We start from the raw sequence: 21,496 nt of genomic DNA on the forward strand, positions 1-21,496 counted from the left end.
ATACAAACCTGGTATAATTATAAGGTTTTAATTAATTATGCTAAAAATAAATTTTACCCTGGATTGCGCCCTCTCTGGTAGCTGGCTGGGCAGGGTGTGTCAAGACACTGGTAACCCCCTCGTGTGTTAAAGCACATCTGGTTTGCTCCACATTGGACACCTTGTACCGTGCACTCATCGATATCTATAAAAAGATTGGTTCCCAGATTGTTTAAACTTGCCATTGGCATGTCATGGGTTCAAGTCTTGGATTCAAACAGGTACATCTATCTGACAATGAATTGTTTTAATTCCATTACTAACAACAGCATAAAAAGTGAGAAAGATTCACCTTTGCATGTTCGTCCATTGGATGTTAGTTGGTAACCTGGAGGGCAGATGCACTGGTAGCTTCCAATTGTATTTCTGCACTCGTGTTGGCAAGGCTTTCTAAATGCACACTCATCGATATCTTTGTAGAAAAATAAATATTCTGAGGTGAAGTTACATTTAATAATACTCTTGTCATCAAAATACATTGGCATGGCATGCATCCACAAAACAGTGTAGTGTTACGCACCTATGCAAGTGCCGTCTTTGCTAGTATACCCAATTGGACATTCATGCCTGGGACGGCGTGAGGATCCTAGATGTTCAGGATGCACTGAGAGGCGAGTGAGGTAAGGTCGCTCTAGTGTAGAGACCAGTTGAGGGCGGAGCCTAGCTTGCACCCGGGTATTGTTAGTGAAGAAATGTCCTCTCTCGAGCCCAGCACAAGAGCGGCCATCACCAAGAAGAACTGTCCCTGGTGGACACAGGCAGCGGAAACTGCCTGGAACGTTCCGGCATTGAAAAGCACAAGGGCTCGGCACCTGCGTGCATTCATCAATATCTGCAATTCCAAAAAAACAAAAACAAAAACCAATTCAAAACAACCTCATTCAATGAATCATCTTTATTGGTTTCCCTGTACTAGTTTTACATATTTAATATGGTAAGATTCAATTATAATATGGTTTAAATGTGTACAGTTAGTTATTTTAGCCATTTTTAACCAGTTATCGCTAACATATATGTCAACTATTTCAAAGTCGGCAATCCTGAATATATGATACGACCCAGAAGCAAAGAGCTTTTACGATTGGCTACAAACATAGGCCTAACTCTTTATTAAAGTGATATCTGTTGGATAGGTTTTAATATTAGTTTTTTTATATATATATATTATGCATGTTATTTCAAAAGCTAAATATTTGTGATATTTCAAGTTAATGATACTCACCTAGGCAAGGTCGACCAGCACCTTGCGAGCGAAAGCCTCTGGGACAAACGCATCCATAACCACCAATTGTGTTCTGGCATATTTGACTATAGCGACACATGTGACTACCATCCTGGCATTCGTCAATATCTACACACAACAGAAAGACATGTTAATTATCAACTACATTAATCTTTACATTAAACAAAACAATGGATCTTAAATGGATTAGAAGAGCCTTTGATGTCTCACCTACACATGCTCCATTTTCTGCCGTGGTCATACCAGCTGGGCAGCTGTCAAAACACTGATAGCCTCCATCTGTGTTTCTGCACTGTTGATGTGCTGGACACACACTCCTCAAACACTCATTTATATCTGAGTACGAACAAGCACAGCCTGGAATTAACTTTTTCAATAATATTTGAAAGGACTCATCAGGACCACACTCACATGACATGACATAAGTATTCCGCAATGTTACTGACCGAGGCAGCGATGGCCTACTAGCTGGTATCCCGGGTGGCAGGCGCAGCGATAAGAGCCCAGACTATTGAAGCACTGCTGCTGGCACGGGGAGATCGCAGACTCCCGACACTCATCCACATCTAAGAAAGTATTCAGTTTGTTTATAAAATGTTACAAATGTGACTATGCCTAATTTTAATCGATGGCTGGTCTTATATCTGTGGGATTGTTCCCAGGGCTGAAGTTTTTCTAAAATTCAATTAATCGTCCAAATAAAATCTTATTTAATAATTGTCAAATTAACCTTCACAGCTGGTGCCCACCACACTGGGTTTGAAGCCCGGTCCGCACTTGGCTTGACAGCGATATGTCCCCACAGTGTTCACACACTGCTGGTTGGGATGACACAAGTGGGAACCTTGGGTGCATTCGTCAATATCTGTAAGACAACAAAATCTTGAAAAATTGCCAACAAATTGGGTTGACATATTTCTAACTGTGAATCTGTTAACGTTTAACTTGGCCAGTACTGTAAATCAAGCCATCAAAATATCTTGAAGAAAAGTTCCAGGTACATTGTAAGAATTGCTAGGTTCACAAAATATTGGATATAAGTTTACACAGACAAGCTCGGTATCATACAACACTACACCAAAGTCTTATCAAGGATGACTAATACTGAACCTGGAACAATCCAGGTTTTTTGCTTAAACTCTGAGAAAGATTTCAATGAGGATGCTTAAAGGGACACCGCACTTTATTTAGAAATATTTTCATTTTCCAGCTCCCTTAGAGTTAAACATTTGATTTTAAGCGTTTTGGAATCCATTCAGCTGATCTCCGGGTTTGGCGGCACCATTTTTAGCAGAGCTTAGCATAATCCATTGAATCTGATTAGACCATTAGCATCACGCTCAAAAATACCCAGAGAGTTTTGAGATTTTTCCTATTTAAAACTTGACTCTTCTGTAGTTACATCGTGTACTAAGACCAACAGAAAATTAAAGTTGCGATTTTCTAGGCAGATATGACTATTGAAAGTAACCAAGGGGACTCCTTTCGGGCAGTGTGTAATATCACTACACCTGCTGCAGCCATGGTAGCAAAGTCCTTGATTATTACACCAGAATGAAAGTATAGTTTCTAGCCATATCTGCCTAGAAAAGCGCAACTTTTAATTTTCAGTCTGTCTTAGCATACGAAGTAACATGTCGAAACTCTTTGGTTATTTTTTAGTGCCATGCTTATGGTCTAATCAGATTCAATGGATTATGCTAAGCTATGCTAAAAGTGGTAGCACCAGATCAGCTGAATGGATTCCAAAACGGTAGAAATCAAATGTTTAACTCTAGCGGAGCTGGAAAATGAGCATATTTTCAAGGGGTGTCACTTTAATGAATAGGCCTAACCTTGGCAGGTGTTTGACTCTGTAGACATGGTAAATCCAGAAGGACATGCACATGAGAAACCGCCCATGATGTTATTACACGAATGTGAGCAAGGAGAATCCAAGGCACATTCATCTTCATCTATAAGATTAAAAACAATTTCTAACAACACCACCTAGAATATTTAATAAAGCATAATATACTGCAGGCTTTGTTTGAACACTATGATTTATGCAGTACTTTTTATGATTTTAAACCACTTACCAGCACAGTAAGACGCTGTGTCCAAGACAAAACCTTTTGGACATGTTTCCCCATCCCCTTCTGCATAGAAAATGTGTTCAACTCAAGATATGATTTGAAAAAAAATATTTTTTCATCAGTGCATATAAATTAATAAATTCAAAGATGTGGTATGAAATCCAGGCGAAAGTCTCATAATCTACTTATGTGATTAGGATCATATAAGTTTTCAATCATTGATTTTACCTTGTTGTTAATGTTGGATATGACCTTACTCCATTAATATTAAAGATATCAAGGTTTTATTTGTTCTTCATAAAATATAGGATCATTTTATGTAGAAAACATTAAATCAAACAAAAACTTGCTGGATTTTTACAGACCAGGTCACATATCCTCAAATAAACCCTGACCTGGTATGAGTAAACTGGCAGTCATACTGAACTCCAGGCTCAGTGTTAAAACGCTGTAGGTGCCAGTTATTCCTGTGAGTCTGAGGAGCTGTAGCAGCGGCCCCTGACGGATCTCTGGACCGTCGAAAACTACAGAATGATTGCAGCGCAGTGTTAAAGGGTCCCCTTGATCCCACATGTGATTCTGGGAAGACCAGGAATAAAGCTGCCCGGAGCCCGTCTGCACATATGACTCATCAAACTCCTAATGCAAACAGAAAACAAAAGCAACATTCTTCACTGGTTGCTCAAAAGGGTTAAAATTTTGATAAATGATAAAGTCTAAAAGAAGAAACCTGTAGGTTGAGATTAGAAGAGACCAACATTGGAGGAACAAAGCCGTTAATAACAATGTCCACCAATAAAGCCCCTTCTGCATCCAGACCTCTGGCCACATGGGTCAACTTCAAGATCTCTCCTGTCATTTCAAATACCAAGACAAAAGAGACACACATGCAGTGGGTGTTACAATGTGACCTTTTCAGTATGACGTTAGTGCTTCTGAACAAAGACTCTAACCTGTCTCAAACTCTAGTTGAGATTCTTGTCTGAACTGCCCTTGTGTGAGAGAGTAACCATTTTGGGTCTCTGGTGATTGATAGACGGTCGTCCAGTAAATCGGGGCAAACACAGACACCAGTACTCGCAACAAAGGGCCTGCAATGCAGACAAGTTTCAAAAAACAAACACACCAAAATCCAATGCAAAAGAGACTTGCTATCCTAGTAATAAAGTATTACCAACACTGCTTTTATGCCATAACACATTGTTGAGTTCCAAATTTTTTACTGTATGTAAAGTAGTTCTTGTTCGCCTTGTTGTCACTCACCAACACTTGGAGGAACGTTCTCCACGTGAGCCACAAGAGTGCTGGTGCCATCTGCTGTATTCTCTGTGATATTGGCCTCCATAAAGGCAACTCCAAACTCTTTCTCATTAACCATGCCTATAAGACTGCCCCGTGCACGTCGTGGAGACTCTCCTACACAACAGAACATGAGCAAAGGTAAGTCGAATGGATAGTATTCATTAAAAATAGTCGATAATTTTGGGTCTTTTAAACCGGGAATTCTTAAAAGTTTTTGTGTCCAGAGACCCTTAAAGGAGAGAAACATATCCAGTAACCCTGTATTAATTTGGAAATGTAAGGTTCCAAAAAATTATTATTTTAATTACAAACCCCTTATAATTATAATAGTTATTAAGCATATGCAAACCTCATATTAATAAACAAAAGCACTTTTCATATTGAGTCATGTAAATACTACATATGTGCTTTCAAACAGACATTTAGTTTAAACTGCAATTCAATTGCAAAGAACTTTTTTACAACATTTATACTTTTTAGGTTATGTTAAAGCCTAAACTCAACAGTAGCAAGACTTGCATACTTTATTACATACATTACAAAAAAACACAACATTATTAGTTTATGTTTACCTTAAGTTCTTCAACGATTCACTATTCTCATTATTATATATAAAACAAATCATTTTACAGACCCCTGCCTATGGATTGCGGACCACAAGGGATCCCTGGACCCCAGTTTAAGAAATCCCTGCTTTAAATTACGGATCACTTTTGGTAAAGTGAAAATTTAAACCACAAATCTTTACAAATGTACAACTGCTTTCTGAGTTATACAGTCCTCTGCAATCTTGTAAACCTTATTTAAATTTGCTTTGTAGAGACTATTGTAGCATTATTAATCTCAGTTACTTCAAAATATGTTTGAATAAACTCAGGTATACCTGGGCACAACGACACCTGACATTTCCTGGAATCCACATTCGGACCTTCGCATGATGGTCCTCCATTGGCTGGTGGTGGATTGTTACAAAATCTGATTCGCTCCTGGATGCCCTGCCCACATGTGACAGTGCACGGACCCCACTCTTCCCAGTTTGAGTATCCCCCTGGAACTATAATCCCAGCAATAAAATTATAATATTAACCTAAATATAAAGAAACCTGCACATGGTGCCTAGAAACACCCATTTGGAAATCACAGTAAGACACAATCTCTCATGGCTGATTCCATTAATAAAATGGTGGCATGGTTACTTTTATTATTAAGTTAAAATGATCAATAAGTTAAATACTATTTAATGATGATCAAAAATAAAGTTTTTCTAAGCAAAATTATTATGCTATACCCTGTTGATAACAAGTAGGATGTTTGCATGCAGATGGTCTGTCCCCATTGTGTTTATAAGCTTTTTACCATGACACACAGCTTTTCTGATCTTTTGATCAGAATTTACCTTGAACTTTCAGAGATATGGTTCTTTCTGCAACACCCGCCTCGCTCTCAGCAACACATTTGTAATCACCAGAGTCTCCGTTCTGGAAAACACACAAACACAAATTTAACTCACACAAACTTCTATTTTAAAGCTGCCTGCAGTAGTGAGCTGTTTGACAACATACTGTACTCTGATTAGATATTCATATCTTATTCAAGCATTTTTACTAAACGTACAAAAGGTATTGCAGCCATTGTTACAGATAAGAAATGCTTACTGTGGCACTGTAAAGAGCCAAAGAGCCATTGCGAAGGGGATGAAACCGCAAAGAGCCAAGCAAGGGCTGACCATCTTTGTGCCAGCGTAGCGAAGGAACAGGGTCTCCGCTAACAGCACAATCAAGCATGGCTGCTTTTCCTTGAATTACAGTCTGAGAGGTGTGGGCTTCCCCTCGAATCACTGGAGGTTCTGCGAAGACAGATGGGTGTGCTTAAATAACTGCTGTTGTACTGTTGGCTGTGTATTTAAATGAGTTAATATGGGATTCAGGAAGTCAGATGATACACAAAAGTTAGCAAACACTGAAGTTTGGGCAGTTTTAGCCAGGTGGCCTAAGGGGAATCTGGAAAGTGTAGAAAACGAATTTTATCCGTATGGCTAGTTTTAGGCAATTCAAATGTGTTAAGTAATTTACACAATCCTGACTTTATAGTTTTGTTCTAGTTTTGTGTCAGGATCATGACAATTTTGCCTTATTTCTCAAAGCAAATATTTAGCAAAAGCAGAGATGTGACACAAAGATTACATACCTCTGACACGCACAAATGATAGTGTCCGTATGGAGCCTACAACATTCTCTGCAATGCAGACGTAAGTTCCACCATCACTTACAGTGACGTTCTCAATAACCAGTGAACTTCTACCAGATCCATCAACACTTACACCTACAGACAGAAGATGTGGACAATGTCAGGCCAGGTCATTTGGATGCATGCTTGTGGTAAAATGGATGCACCGCTCATGCCTCTACCTGTATAGGGCCTGTTGTTGGCTGTCCAGGTTATTGTGGGTGGTGGAGTACCCTGAGCATGGCAGGAAAGTGTGAGACTTTGACCTGTATTGAGTGTCACATCACCAGGTAGCTCTTTAAAAGCAGGTCTCATGTTGACTGACAGCCGAATGTCTCGTCGGGATGTACCAGCAGTGTTTGTAGCCACGCAGGTGAAGAGACCTGCATCACCAATCTAAGACAAAATAACAAATCAAAATGACTTATGAAATAAAAAACACATGCCAACTGTGAAAATTATTTTTAGTAAGAGATATTTCATAGCCCTAAACTAGATTCTCAGTTTGAACAATTATGCCAGAACATTAAATCAACATCAAATACAAAACTAGTTTTATGTGGAGTGCCCTTTAAAACATCTTAGAAAGATTGTTTTTTTAGAGAGTAATATGAGTCTTGGGCTCAGGAAGGTCCTCTTCTTACTTTTTCTGAGTGCATAAGGAGCATAGACCATAGACTGTAAAAAATATGGACGTAGTGTCGGTGATGTCACCCATAGGTTTGTGAGGAGCTTTTTTGAAGCCAGTAGTTGGCGGAGCCTGCCTTCACCAACTTGGCAGTGTGTCACTGTGCATCAATCGCGGATAACCGAAAATGGGTAAAGAGGCGAGACGTGGGTGAAGCTGAGGTGGCTGGTTGCCGAAACCACAGCTGCTTGCTCGACGGTTGTGACGGTTATGACACCTGTCACTCAAGCGGCCACACCCTAAATTATGCAGAACTTTAAGGCTTATTTAATTTAAACGGATAAGTTACAAAAAAATTCACACCCGTTACAGTTGTCATGAAGGGCAAAATTAGCTATATAAACCAAAAACACTTTTTGTGCCAGGCTGTAAACATACTAATTTCTGATTTAAAGTTGGACAATTTAACATGGGGGTCTATAAGAATTGACTCCCTTTTGGAGCCCGCCTCTAGTGGCCAGTTGATGAATTGTTGTCACTTCCGTATTGGCTTCATCAGAGAGATCGGAAGGTTTCCCCTTGGGTATGACTCAAGCGGGGATTTGATGAGAACCAGGGCAAAATTTTATTTTATTTATTTTAGTTAGTTTGGCATTAGGATAAATTCTCAGATGATCTGCACGAATGAACTCGGAAACACTGAAATTCTGGATCAGCACATTTAGGTTATGCTTGTGATGGACTCCTTCCATCAAGCTCATCTATGCATATGGGACTGACATCACACCCCACGGTACCGGAAGAGGAACATCATTATCTCATCATTATCTCTAGTTTGAGCCAATAATACAAAACTTGGATCTGGTGTGCTCCCTCGAGCGAGGACAGGCATCACGCATGGTCAGTTTCGAGGGTGCTAACTGTATGCACTGTGAACCGCTCCATACACTACCACTCCACACGCTACTGCATAAAATGCATGAAAATGTAAATGTTTTGATGCATTTCTGTTCCTGCTATACAGACATAATATACTGACCTCTGCTCTTTCGATTATCAGTTCTCCAGACCTCAGCAAAGTGAATTTGCCTGGCAGGTTTGACACAGGAACTCCCTGTTTCTCCCAGCTCACCCTGGGCTCTGGAAGACCCTGCGCTGCACATGGCAACAGTGCTTGAAATCCCTGAATGACGGACATCTCTGACTGACCAGCAGAAATGACAGGTGGGGCTAAGAGGAAAGACACATATAGATGAGTAGGTGACCAAACAAAGGAAGATTCAATAGCTGTAAAACAATCACTTGTAAAGCTCTCTAACCAGCATAAAACAAATATTCCTTTTCCATTTTATGAAACTCACTTTGTAGGATCAGTCTCATGTCCTGGCTGGCTCTGCCAGCATTGTTTCGGGCTGAGCAAGTGTAGATTCCCGCATCGCTGCGCTGAGTGCTGCTGATGTGCAGCGTGCCATTGGAGAAGAGTCTCAGGTGGGTACCCTCCACCACGGGCCTACGCTCCCTGTGCCAGGTCACATCTGGCTTTGGCTGGCCATCAGCAGTACACTCCAAACTGATCGGCTGGCCGAGAACTGATGTGTACTCAAGACGAGGCACAGACAGCACTGGAGGAACTGTCACCCAAAATAGTGAGAGACTTAGTGAGAGACTTTTCATAATTTCTGTTTCCAGGCTTGAAGCAAACTTGTAATCCCATTGCAAAGAAGCCTGCTAGGGAATCAAGGAAGACATCCTCCAAAAAACATGATTTACCTTGCAAAACTAGATTGGTTCTTCCCATAGCTGTGCCTGCTTCATTCTGTGCAAGACACTGATATGTTCCAGCATCTCCTAGGGTGACCCGTGAGAACTTTAAAGCTCCGTTGGAAAGTACTGCAAGTCTATGACCTGAAAAATAAGCAAAATATTAGTATACATGATGGACAATTAAGTTGTTTGACACTTCCCATACCCCCCCGTATAAGACATTTTTTCCCTTATACCCCAAAGAAAATCCCTTTTGTTCTTTTTTTCTTAGCATTAAACCTGCCATTGTCTGAGCAATCCATTGTTTTTATCACCAGCCTATTACCTACCTGTCGCAACAGGGACACCTTCTCGCTGCCATGTAATGGTGGGTCTGGGGAAGCCATGCACGTCACATGGCAAAACTACAGAATGATGTAACATCACCTGAACTTCCTCTGCCATGGGCCTGATTTCTGGGGGCTCTTTCAAAACACACAGACCAACCAAAAGTGTAAACATGTTTTGACCAATATCCAAATTCAGAAGATAATTTGACTAGAATAATAACATTTTAGATCTTACCCTGAACAGTAAGAGTGATTTGTTTGTAAGCAACGCCAACCGAGTTACGTGCCGAACAGGTGTATTTGCCAGCGTGACTTGGCGTGGCTGCCAGGATCTCAAGAGCACCTATATCACAATAGCAAAATTCCAATTTATAAAGGATAGACATTGCAACATCAGAAGAATAGTTGTAGCATGAAGAGGTCTGTTGCAGACGCACCTGTGGGAAGTACACGGTAACTTCCTCCTCGAGCACCCAGTTGCATCCAGTTCTTATTCCAGCTGATAATGGGCTCTGGGCTGCCAGTGGCGTGACACGGCAACACGACAGGTGACATTTTAACTGCTATAACACTGCTGATGTCATCTTTAATTGAAGGAGGAACTGGAAAATATTAAGGATTAACAATTAAGACGAGTTCACAATAGATTATATGCACAGTGGCCCATGAAAATATCTGGAATTGAGTCACACTCTCTGAATGCCATTATGTTAGATTTAAAGTATTGAATCATATGGAATCAACAGGCAAAAAAGCTAAAGATTTTCTCAAAACATTTTAATATGAGTTTATAATATGATGATATGAAGTGTCTTCAAAATTCACACAGGGGTCCTAGCAGAGTAACTTCAGAGCTTTACACTTATATGTCCTAATAGGAAATTAAATGGAAATCTCAAACCTTGCAGAATGACCTCTATGACCCTTCGCTCTTCTCCGACTTCATTGGTCACTGTGCATTCAAAGTAGCCCGCATCCTCTTCAGATGGGGCGTTAATGATCAGAGAGCCAGAAGACATTAACCTTAAGTAAAGATTTATACAAATTATAAAAGCAACAAAACTATTTCATATGTGCAGATACATTGTTTTTAAAGCTATGTTAACATGAACTCTAGCTTTTGGGGGTTAAAATAAACAGTATCAGTATCTGTGTTTTATTACTTAAAGCACTTGTACGGTACCTGTAAGCACCAGACTGAAGATCCATGTCGAGGGGCGTACCGTTCCTCTTCCAGTTGACCTGAGGAGCAGGTATACCTGTGCTCTCACAACTTAACACTGCTCTCTGACCTGTGACCACTGTTACATTAAAGGGGCCTGGGCTGATTGAGGGTCCAACTAAAATAAATGAAGATAGAAAAGGCAAAATGAGCGATGTTATAGTTTAAAGCTCATAAATATTGTGTATTAACTTTTGATGTAAAATGTGTAGCACAGTTTTAAATAAACTTTACTCTTTACTGTAATTATTAACTTTTAATGTATTTACAAAGGAATTGTAATCACAGGAAAAACAATGCATCATGGACCTGACTGTGATTTCTGATAAGGTGCATGGTCAACTTGCTGGATCATACTAAAGCTGCAATCCTAAATCTGTTTTTTTTTTCGTGTACACGAACGTACGCACACGGTTGAACACACAGCTTTGCAAAGTATATGTATATACTCGTACGTGTACACAGAAGTTCAACGTATGTGCATTGCGTCAAATTAAATGACCATACTTTGGCCTTTAACTCTTGCCTCTCTATCGCCATCTCTGTTTGAAACATAAAATTGCAAGTTACTTTACACGCTTGTGTTTACGTAAGTTGAAGTTAAATGAAATCAAATTGACAATAACCACAAAATTATACCTGACAGCTCAGCATATACAGTAAAACATAGGAAGTTTAAAAAGATTTTGTATGTACAGCTCAATAACAGATTTAACCAAGACAAGTTACTGTACGGATTGCAGCTTTAAATTTACATTTTACATGTTCCTGCAACATTGTGCAGTACCGTAAACTTTCAGGTCCATGCCACGATGATCTGATCCTGCCTGATTCGACACGCTGCAGTAATACCGACCCGCATCAGACAGCTGCACTGACTCGATACGCAAAGAGCCCTCTGACAGCTGTGTGAATCTGTGTGACCAAATTCAGTAGATGAGCCAATTTCAAAAACTTTCAAATCTAATGTTTTATGAAACATGACATTTCATCAGTGTTTCAGGTTCAAGCTTACCTTCCATTATGAAGTGGAACTGGGCCTCCATCTTTCCTCCATACAACAGAAGAAGAATCCTCTCCTTCCACCTCACAGGGCAGCACTGCATCCTGACTCACATGTGCTATGATCAGTGAACTGCCTGCTTTGATGACTGGCGGCACTGGGGGAACATAATACTGTAAGTATGTTGGATTTAAACCAAAGTGAATGATGGTTGGCTCATAAAAACTATTGGTATTAAGGAACAGTTCACCCAAAAAACATACTTACCTGTATTTGGACCTCAATATCATTCCAAACCTGTATTACTGTTTTGTGGACAAACCACTTGCGCACTATATATCAAGACTTTCAAAGCCATATGACAACTTTTGTGTAAACAATAAAAAACCTTTATTTAATAAAAGTTTTAGCTCTTAGTCTGTAGCTCCAAAATCCCAGTTTACAGTCATTGTTTAAAGCTTGTCACCCCCCATCACTACGTTTTCTTTGCTTAGAAAGACAGAAACATCAGTTTTGTGTTACACTAAAGAAGGTACACTAAGTCATATGGGCTTGCGATGAAATGGGACAGCCATTTTTATTTATTTTCTGGTGGGGGGTGATCTACTATATCCCTTTCAGACAACTTACAAAGAATCTCTACGGTGAAGAACAGACTGCTGCTGCCGGCAATGTTGGTAACCACACAGCTGTACTGTCCACTGTCTTGGGTCCTGACATCTTCAATTTCCAGATACTGTCCACCAGCAATGGTCTGAATTCGACCTCCCAACTAAAAGACACAGGATAGCCAGGGCATGAGAAGGTCCAGATGTCATGCAATTGTTAATGATATTGTCTATGTGTTATGTAAGTACATTAATCTATCCTCACCTGTAGTTTGACATCATCCTTGTACCACTCGATCTCTGGTGGAGGGTCACCATCAGTTTGACACTCCAGTGTCAAATGACCTTTGGCTGGTACTGACACGGTTCTGATGTCATTGGAGCCCAGCAAAGTGGGTGGATCTGAAAGTGATTGAACAACAAAAAAGATGATACTGTATAACTGTTATTACTGTGTTTGGGTTCCTATTAATTATCTGTTATAGAGAAAGCTTTCACCAGCGTAGTTTTCCAGCTAGTCTAGTTGGCGGTGGGCAATCAAGATGCTGTTTAGCTAGCCAACCAGGTACCACATTCTTTCTTAACATGCTGGTTGACCAAAATGGTTAAGCCATATAGAACTTATATGTTTATCAAATAAGCACACCAGCATCACATTCTATAGACCAGCAACCAAACCATGAACAGTTATGGTCTTTGCATTAAAGTATAGTTACAATATTTAATGCTTATAGTAAGGATCAACTTTAGGTTTACTTACATTGAATGCCCACCCAATGGTTTCTTCCATCTTCTCCTGCTGGGCTAGTGGCAAGGCAGGTATAAAGACCTGCATTCTCCACCTATTCCATATCATGACAGCATACACAATGCATTAACCAAAACACATCAAATGGCTAGTAAAAATAACTAGGTACTCTTTCTCACTGTCTAATTCAGTACCTGAACTTTGTTGATCCTGAGAAGCTGCCCAGCTCTCTCTATTGTTGCCATGCTGTCCTGTAAGGGGCGCCCATCTTTTAGCCAGCTGAGGGTTGGAGGCGGCTGACCAGTGGCGATACACTCCAGCTCCAGCACACTGTCCACAGCAACCAGCAGCTCATTAGGAGATGAAGAATCAGATATCTTGGGGGGCTCTACAATGAAAATGCACAAATAAATCAGATTTGAGTAAGAAAACCTCTTTGCTAAAATACCTGTCAAAACTGGTGCATTTCTGGTGCTGGTCTAACTGGTGGTACTGTTACTAACATTGTGATCTTTCAATGATGTCGAGAAAGTCTCACTTTAAATCAAAATTCAAACAAATACCTAGCACTGTCAGGTTGAAGGTCTTTGTACTGCTTCCTGCTTGGTTGCTTGCCACACAGCTGTAAAGTCCTCCGTCACTTGGGCCCACATCAGAGAGCAGAAAGCGAGTTTCCTGTCCATCTAGCAGAAGATTGCGGTGCAGTGAGAGCGGTTGGCCATCTTTCATCCAGGACAGAGTTGGTGGCGGTACACCACAAGCTTCACAGGTCAGTGTTACTTAAGATCCTTGGACCACAGCCACTTGTTCTGTTCTGCTCGGTTCGCTTCACAGCAGGAGGAGCTACAAACACACACAATAATTATGAGTGTTTCTAAACCAGGGGGCCCATTAGGGTACCTCGACAAACTTTAAAAAAAGAGTATCAAGATGAAGTACACGTAAAAATAAGATTACAATGAATTAATTGTAACTACATGAATAGTTCAAAAACATTTTAGCTGTACCTTGAACTTGCAGGTCAAAATTTAACTCCGCTAATCCAGCTTGGCTGCGTGCAACGCAGGTATAGATGCCTGAATCAGACAACTGCACCTGTGAAATCCTGCACCAATACACAGATACAAGACTCCATCAATTTAATGTAACATTAGCAGTATTAGCAGTAAGCTCAAACAGGACCTCTGTGTGCAGCTGACCTGAGAACAGAATCTGCAGAAAGGAGGCGGATGCGAGGCGACAGTAGCAACGGATGACCGTCTCTCAACCAGCTGATTTGAGGCTGGGGGTTTCCAGTTGCTTTGCACTCCAGTGTAACCATGCTGTGCTGAGTAGTGTGCACCTGACGGGGGACGCTGGTCTCCCCACTTATGGAGGGAGGAATTGAAATAAGGCAATTATTAAGAAAAGGGGGTACAGATAGACTCATAGATGTGTACAGTGCATACTAAAATACACAAAGTTCCTCTCACTTGATACAAACAAGGTATAGATCTTGTTCTCTTGGCCAGCTGAGCTGACAGCCAGGCACGTGTATGTTCCTGAGTCATCTGGTCGCAGATTTAGAAATGTTAAAGTGCTGCCATCTGGTGAGATACTGTAAAACATCAGCATATATCATTAATTTTTTGAAACTGAACTATAAACAAACTTTTATATTTTTATACATAAATAGATTTTAATGTCTTACTCTATATGCTCCATGTTGCTGTTCTCCAGGGTGATTCCGTTCTTCAGCCAGCTCACTTTAGGAGTGGGGTTGCCCGTTACCTGACATTCAAGACTTAGCTCCTCCCCCACAGGTGAGCTGACCTCTGATGGGCGGCCAGAATCTATTATGGTGGGTGATGCTGATGGGGCCAAATAAATTGAGTTACTTAGATCTTAGTAGATCAAGAAACATGACTAAGCAGATACTGTGAATAATGTTTTACCATGTAGAGTAAGTAAATAGTCTTTCTGGGTCTGTCCTTCACTGTTCTTGGCTATGCAGGTGTATGTGCCCGCATGAGAGAGCTGCAGAGGGCCCAATTCCAGTCTGTTTCCCCTCACTGACCAGTTCCACTGCAAACCGCTTTCTAAACAAACAAGAACAAATAATAGGGAGAGATTGTTTCCTTATGTAATGTTTCCTTATGTGTTTATAACACATTTTACAGTTTTAGAAGTAGTTTACTGACCAATAGGAGAGCCATCCTTTAGCCAGGAAATGCTGGGTAGAGGTACACCAGACGCCTCACAAATGAGGGTGATGTGGGAGCCAAGATTATGAGTAAGGGTCTCGTGAAGAGGACCCTCCATCACAGGAGGAACTAAAAGAGAAAAGAAATAAGAATTAGGAACACTTAAATGAAAGGTTTCTCAAAAATGTCTCTCATGGTCTGGTGTGTTGGTGGTATGTTATAAGGGGGTCGCACAACGGAAGCAGAGCTCAGCGTCAAGGACATCTCGGAGGTATTGTAAACCGGAAGTGCACATTAAATAGCGCAAGCTTCGTCAGATAGCATCTACTTCAAAATGCAAAATATACATTAGCAGCCAATGTTAATCATTATTGATTTGGGACAAATGTGATGTTATTTAATGTTAAACTATGTAAGTGGCGCTGTGTGGCGTGACAGGGATTTGAGCAACTTCCTGAGTCAAAGCTGGGTGGCACCCACCTTGCGGCGCCAGTGTGCGTATACTCATAGAAAACAATGTGTTCTTTTTTTATTTTTTTAGAACGGCACTGCACGGCTCTGAGCTGTGCGTCTGGTGTGCGGCCCCCTTAACTCTTTTCACGCCATTGATGAGTTATCTCGTCAATTAAGAGAAAACATTTGTATAAAAAAACATGTTCATGATGAATTTTTATGTTAATCTGCAATTATCCACTAGATGGCGCACTTACCAAATTTATGAAAAATCTGAAGCCAAAACGTTATTTACTAATTCTAAACTCTGTGTATGTTTTGATAATCATTCTGAATCAGATCTCTAACAAAATTCCTTCACAAAAATGCGATTATTTCAGATTTTTGCTTAAAAATTTTTTTTTAAAAGAAAACACTTATGTAAGAATTTATAAGCAGAGAAAAAAGATAGGATGAACGTTTTTTTCCCGTTTTGTTTGTTTGTTTATTGTTTGTTTGAAAGCAGGGTCTGTTCTTTCATTTGATATATTTGTATGTTTATATAGTTTTAGAAGAAAATTTAACTGAAAGGCATTATGTGAAACTTTTGTGAATATCACAAAAAATGCTGGCAGGCAACTTTTAAAAAAATGGCTGGCGGGGAATGAGTTAAATGTGACATTACTATATAATTGTATTTCTTTTATTAGAAAACTAACATTTTATTTAAGAAAAAAATTTTTGTAATGGAATACTAAAATGATGAAAAAGCAACCAGGGAGAGTCCATAATAGATAGAAATTTAGTATTGTTTAGTAAACGTCCCAAAGTGAGAACCCAAAGAGCTGCTCGATTAAAATGCAAAGAGCACGATTTTGCTAATTTCAGACGAAGGTGGCTAATATGAGGATGCTAGAATATAAAATAATTTCGATTTATTTTGGATACTTACATTTCCTTACATATTTGTTGTTCCATAACATTGATGACTTTACTTTTACAGATAAATAAAAATAAAAGACTGATAAAAGAGTGTTTCTAAACTTTTTAAACTGTACACTTTAGGGAAAAAAATATTTATTTCAAATTGTCATTAGTACAAAAACTGAAACTGGGATGGTACTCTTTAAAAAAGTACAGATATGTATGCATTTGGTACCAAACTTGTACTTTTTGAAAGGGTATCACCCCAGTGATAGCTTTTATACCTTTATTTCTGAGTGTGTATGGTGTGTTGTTAATGGTGTAAATTCAATATATAAATGTTGAAAGCAATTTCTTCATGTTATGTCTTTAGCACTAGAAAAACAACTCACCATGAACTGTTACTCTAAAGGTGCGATCTACTTGGCCAGCAATATTGGACACCTTACAGGTATATACCCCCCCATCAGCCACCTAAGGGTAAAATCAAATACTTGTCCAAAGCACACACAGATGTAAACAATGTAACAAAGCAGTGCTCAAATTGAATCAAGTCATTTGGAGGTCCCCACCATGACAAGGCAGCAGACCCAAAATGCCAAAATTTTACTAACGGAAAAGTCATATACAGTACTAATGCTATTTTATTCCCAAATAGTTGTCTATAAAAACTGGAATCTAGTTTATTAAACATTAAACTTTCACCTGTATTATCTTTACTAAATTAAAAATATTTGAGAGTGACCCCCCATAAGTATTTTAACTTCTTATAGGGGTCCCTAATGCCTTATGGGGGTCCTGGATCCCCCCAGCCCTTCCTCAATTTGAGCACTGGAATATAGACTGCTACAGTAGTTTATATATATATATATATATATATATATATATATATATATATATATATATATATATATATATATATATATATATATATATATATAAGTTATAAGTTTGATCTTGAGTTTGATAGTTTTCTTTTTTTTTGCTCACCTGCACGCCAACTATCTCCAGCTGCTGGCGGTCAATTCTTAAACCATTCCCAGCAGCCAGCTGGAGTCCATTACGATACCATGTGACCTCTGGTTCAGGGATGCCACGAGCCTCACAGCGCAGAATCAGTGATGACCCAACCTGAGGTGTCATGATCTCTGACTCAGAGTCTAGACGTGGCACCAGTGTAGGTAGGTCTAGACAGATGAACAAAATATAATAATGTTAACTAAAAGCGAGCCAATTCTTTCATTCAAACATACTAATGATAGATTGAAGGCAAACAATTAGGGTCCCTACAGATCACTGACCATAGACAGTAAGGAGAATGCTTTTCTGGTCTTGCCCGGCCGAGTTTGTGGCTGTGCAGACATATTGACCGGCATCCTGCTGTCCAGCCCTGGGCAACTGTAGCATCTGACCACCTTTGGGAAGAATATTTGCAGATTTACAACCACATGTACATGTATGCTTCATTAGGCATAATTTATAAAAAGTGAGAGTAATATTTAAAGAGCGCAGATGCACCTGGCAGTATGTGCATGCCACTGGTAAACTCCAGCATTTGACCATCTTTGGTCCATATGATGTCAGCAGGCGGGTATGCCTGCACATCACACAGCAGAGAGATCATGTGACCCTCCACCACGCTCATATCCTCCTCTCGGTTGCCCACTATTTTTGGTGGAACTAATGGTAATGCAAAGAAAAAAAATTGTTTGTTTGCATCGTAAATATTATCTTTATAAAGAACACATTTTTTATAATTTTACCTTGAACAGATAAGCTATAAAGTCTCTCAACAGCTCCAGCTTTATTTTCAGCCACACACTGATAAGTGGCCGTGTCAGACACCTGCACATTCAGGATCTACAGAGAATGAAAAGTGAATCATATAAGGTGCGAGACTTAAAAAGAAAGTAAGAGAGTTCTTTGTATCAACCTTGTCGGATTAATTCAGCATTTGTATATATTTGGCAGACACTTTATTCTGAAACAGCTTAAGATATATCAGTTATGTGTGTGTTTCCTGTGATCAAACCCTTGGCAACACAATGCTTAACCAGCTGAGCTACAGAAACAATTAAACTGATCTATTGTTTCTGGGCTTATGGACTGGGAAATTCATGACTATCACCTCCAAAAGCTTCCCATCCTCTAGAATCTGATGCTGAAGTCCGCTGTTAAGTGCCAGACCATCTTTAATCCAGGAAACAGATGGAGTGGGGTTTCCTGTGACATCACAGCGCAGTGATATAGTGGAGTTGACCACTGCAGTGACATCCTGCATGAACTCATCAGTCCGGCCATCAATTACAGGGGGAACTGCGTAAAATGCATAATGAGTCGTTTTTAATTCATAACAAGCCTTTTTAATGAATCTGAGTATAATGATTAGTAAAAAGTCACAATTTTCTTACCCAACACCTCCAGGTCATAATGCATTTGGTCCTCTCCAGCTTCATTCACAGCCTGGCATGTGTACTTCCCAGCATCCTCCAGCTGTACCCGTGGGATCTGTAGCACTTGCCCTCCTTAAAAAGATTATATGCCATTATATGTTTTAGAAGATATACAATGGTCACTGTCATTAAGACAGTACCCTTTAAAAGGTCCTAAAATGTACCATTATGTACAGATATGCATAGCCTACTACATTTGGTACCGATATGTACCTTTAAAGGAAAACACCACCGTTTTTCAATATTTTATTATGTTCTTACCTCAACTTGAATTAAACTATGAATTAATACATACCTATCTTTTTTAATGCATGCACTTTTAATCTTTGTACAGCGCATCGTGAATGTGTTAGCATTTAGCCTAGCCCCATTCATATTTTAGGATCCAAACAGGGATGAATTTAGAAGCCACAAACACTTCCATGTTTTCCCTATTTAAAGACTGTTACATGAGTAAGTATGGTGGCACAAAATAAAACTTTTGTTTGGTGCCATAGGAATGAATGGGGCTAGGCTAAATGCTAACACATTCAGGAAGCGCTGTACAAAGTTTAAGTGCACGCATTGAAAAAAGATAAGTATGTATTAATTCATCTAAGTTGAGGTAAGAACATAGTTAAATATTAAAAAACGGTGGTGTTTTCCTTTAAGATACTAATAAGTAACTTTGAGGTACTAATAAGCACTCTTCGGTACCAATATGTCCCTCTGATGTACTAATATGAACTCTCTAGGTATAAAGGTGTGCTTTTTGAAAGGATACAGCACCAGGGACAGCTACAGATTATGTCCATTGTTTTTGACAGTGTGTAATACATTTGTGATGAACAGATTTGTAAAGATTGACCAAAGTGTTGTTCATCTGTACATGTTTATAGTCATCCACATTACATTGCAGACTCTATTAGGACATCAAACATAAAGCCTTCTGCCCACTCACCAGGTAAAAGCACAACTCCATCTGAGCTGGTGAGTTGCCTGCCTTGTCTATACCAGCTGAGTCGAGGAGGTGGAATGGCATTGCTTTCGCAGGAGAGACTGATGGAGTGTCCCAGTACCACCTCTCTTTTTTCGACCATTCCTTCATCGCCATCAGGGTCCTCTTCGTCGCCCTCTCTCTCGCCCAATGAAAAACCAGCAGCACCATTTACCACTCTGTGAAAGATCGGAGGAACTGAGGAAGATAGAATTGAAGTGGAGAATTAAGCATTTGCTTCGATAAGAGTATACAGTATGCGTGTATGAATTACTGACCCTGTATGATAAGGTGAAAGTCTCTCTTGTCCTCTCCAGCAGTGTTGGTAACCACACATGTATACTGACCCTCATGGGACAGCATGGCATTTTCGATGTGCAGTATGTGACTGTTCACTTTGAGACCCGTGTGGGTATTCTCATTTAACAACTGCGAAACATGAATGATAAGATTAAAAATTAAACTGCATCATTCACTGAATGGCTCGGGAGATTATAAAATATACTAAAACAGAACAGATGTACAAACCTTTCCATCTTTAAACCACTGTGTGACAGGTTCTGGAAAGCCCTTGGCCAAGCATGACAAGGTCAACGTCCCATTAAGTTTCACTTTTTCTTGTTTTCTACCAAAGTTGAGAGTTGTTGAATCACCCTCTATCTGTGGAGGAACTGAACCATTGGCATAGTTTAAAAGAATAAATGCAATCCATATGTACAGTATGCAGTGGTGTAGTGCAGGGTATACGCAGGCAGTATTTCTTATTATTAATTAATAATATTAAAGGGACACTCTAATTTTCCAGCCCATTCGATTTTTAGCATTTTGGAATCCATTCAGACGATCTCCGGGTCTGGCGCTAGCACTTTTAGCATAAATTAGCACAATCCATTGAATCTGATTAGACCATTAGCATCACTCTCAAATATAGCCAAAGAGTTTTGATATTTTCCTATTTAAAGGAATAGTCTACTCATTTTCAATATTAAAATATGTTATTACCTTAACTAAGAATTGTTGATACATCCCTCTATCATCTGTGTGCGTGCACGTAAGCGCTGCAGCGCGCTGCGAGGCTTCGATAGCATTTAGATTAGCCCCATTCATTCAATTGTACCATTTAGAGATAAAGTTAGAAGTGACCAAACACATCAACATTTTTCCTATATAAGACGAGTAGTTATACGAGCAAGTTTGGTGGTACAAAATAAAACGTAGCGCTTTTCTAAGCGGATTTAAAAGAGGAGCTACATTTTATGGCGTAATAGCACTTTTGGGAGTACTTCGACTCGGCGCAGTAACACCCTCCCTCTCCCATTATGAGAGGGAGAAGGGGAGCGA

At 39.7% G+C, this 21,496-nt stretch overlaps 1 protein-coding gene across 1 annotated transcript in view; it reads right to left on the bottom strand.

Moving 5' to 3' along the window:
* The window catches only part of hmcn2 (hemicentin 2), an 88,672-nt gene that overhangs the window by 712 nt on the left and 66,464 nt on the right, over positions 1-21,496 (bottom strand). Inside the window, 50 exon segments of the mRNA XM_073867736.1 lie at positions 58-184; positions 332-451; positions 560-871; positions 1,262-1,390; positions 1,493-1,618; positions 1,729-1,848; positions 2,013-2,147; positions 3,118-3,237; positions 3,361-3,420; positions 3,753-3,996; positions 4,088-4,209; positions 4,311-4,448; positions 4,621-4,773; positions 5,543-5,713; positions 6,056-6,137; positions 6,315-6,505; positions 6,847-6,981; positions 7,068-7,281; positions 8,553-8,743; positions 8,875-9,144; positions 9,284-9,418; positions 9,607-9,741; positions 9,842-9,949; positions 10,044-10,208; positions 10,508-10,629; positions 10,790-10,946; positions 11,616-11,743; positions 11,844-11,988; positions 12,462-12,603; positions 12,705-12,841; positions 13,200-13,281; positions 13,382-13,575; positions 13,751-14,000; positions 14,002-14,030; positions 14,195-14,292; positions 14,387-14,570; positions 14,660-14,784; positions 14,878-15,037; positions 15,122-15,265; positions 15,368-15,499; positions 17,119-17,200; positions 17,717-17,913; positions 18,028-18,141; positions 18,245-18,406; positions 18,490-18,586; positions 18,855-19,042; positions 19,138-19,251; positions 20,120-20,353; positions 20,434-20,584; positions 20,684-20,826. Coding sequence (XP_073723837.1) covers positions 58-184; positions 332-451; positions 560-871; positions 1,262-1,390; positions 1,493-1,618; positions 1,729-1,848; positions 2,013-2,147; positions 3,118-3,237; positions 3,361-3,420; positions 3,753-3,996; positions 4,088-4,209; positions 4,311-4,448; positions 4,621-4,773; positions 5,543-5,713; positions 6,056-6,137; positions 6,315-6,505; positions 6,847-6,981; positions 7,068-7,281; positions 8,553-8,743; positions 8,875-9,144; positions 9,284-9,418; positions 9,607-9,741; positions 9,842-9,949; positions 10,044-10,208; positions 10,508-10,629; positions 10,790-10,946; positions 11,616-11,743; positions 11,844-11,988; positions 12,462-12,603; positions 12,705-12,841; positions 13,200-13,281; positions 13,382-13,575; positions 13,751-14,000; positions 14,002-14,030; positions 14,195-14,292; positions 14,387-14,570; positions 14,660-14,784; positions 14,878-15,037; positions 15,122-15,265; positions 15,368-15,499; positions 17,119-17,200; positions 17,717-17,913; positions 18,028-18,141; positions 18,245-18,406; positions 18,490-18,586; positions 18,855-19,042; positions 19,138-19,251; positions 20,120-20,353; positions 20,434-20,584; positions 20,684-20,826 — 7,414 coding nt within the window.

Source organism: Misgurnus anguillicaudatus, chromosome 5, assembly GCF_027580225.2.
Source record: "Misgurnus anguillicaudatus chromosome 5, ASM2758022v2, whole genome shotgun sequence".
Lineage (NCBI taxonomy): Eukaryota > Metazoa > Chordata > Actinopteri > Cypriniformes > Cobitidae > Misgurnus > Misgurnus anguillicaudatus.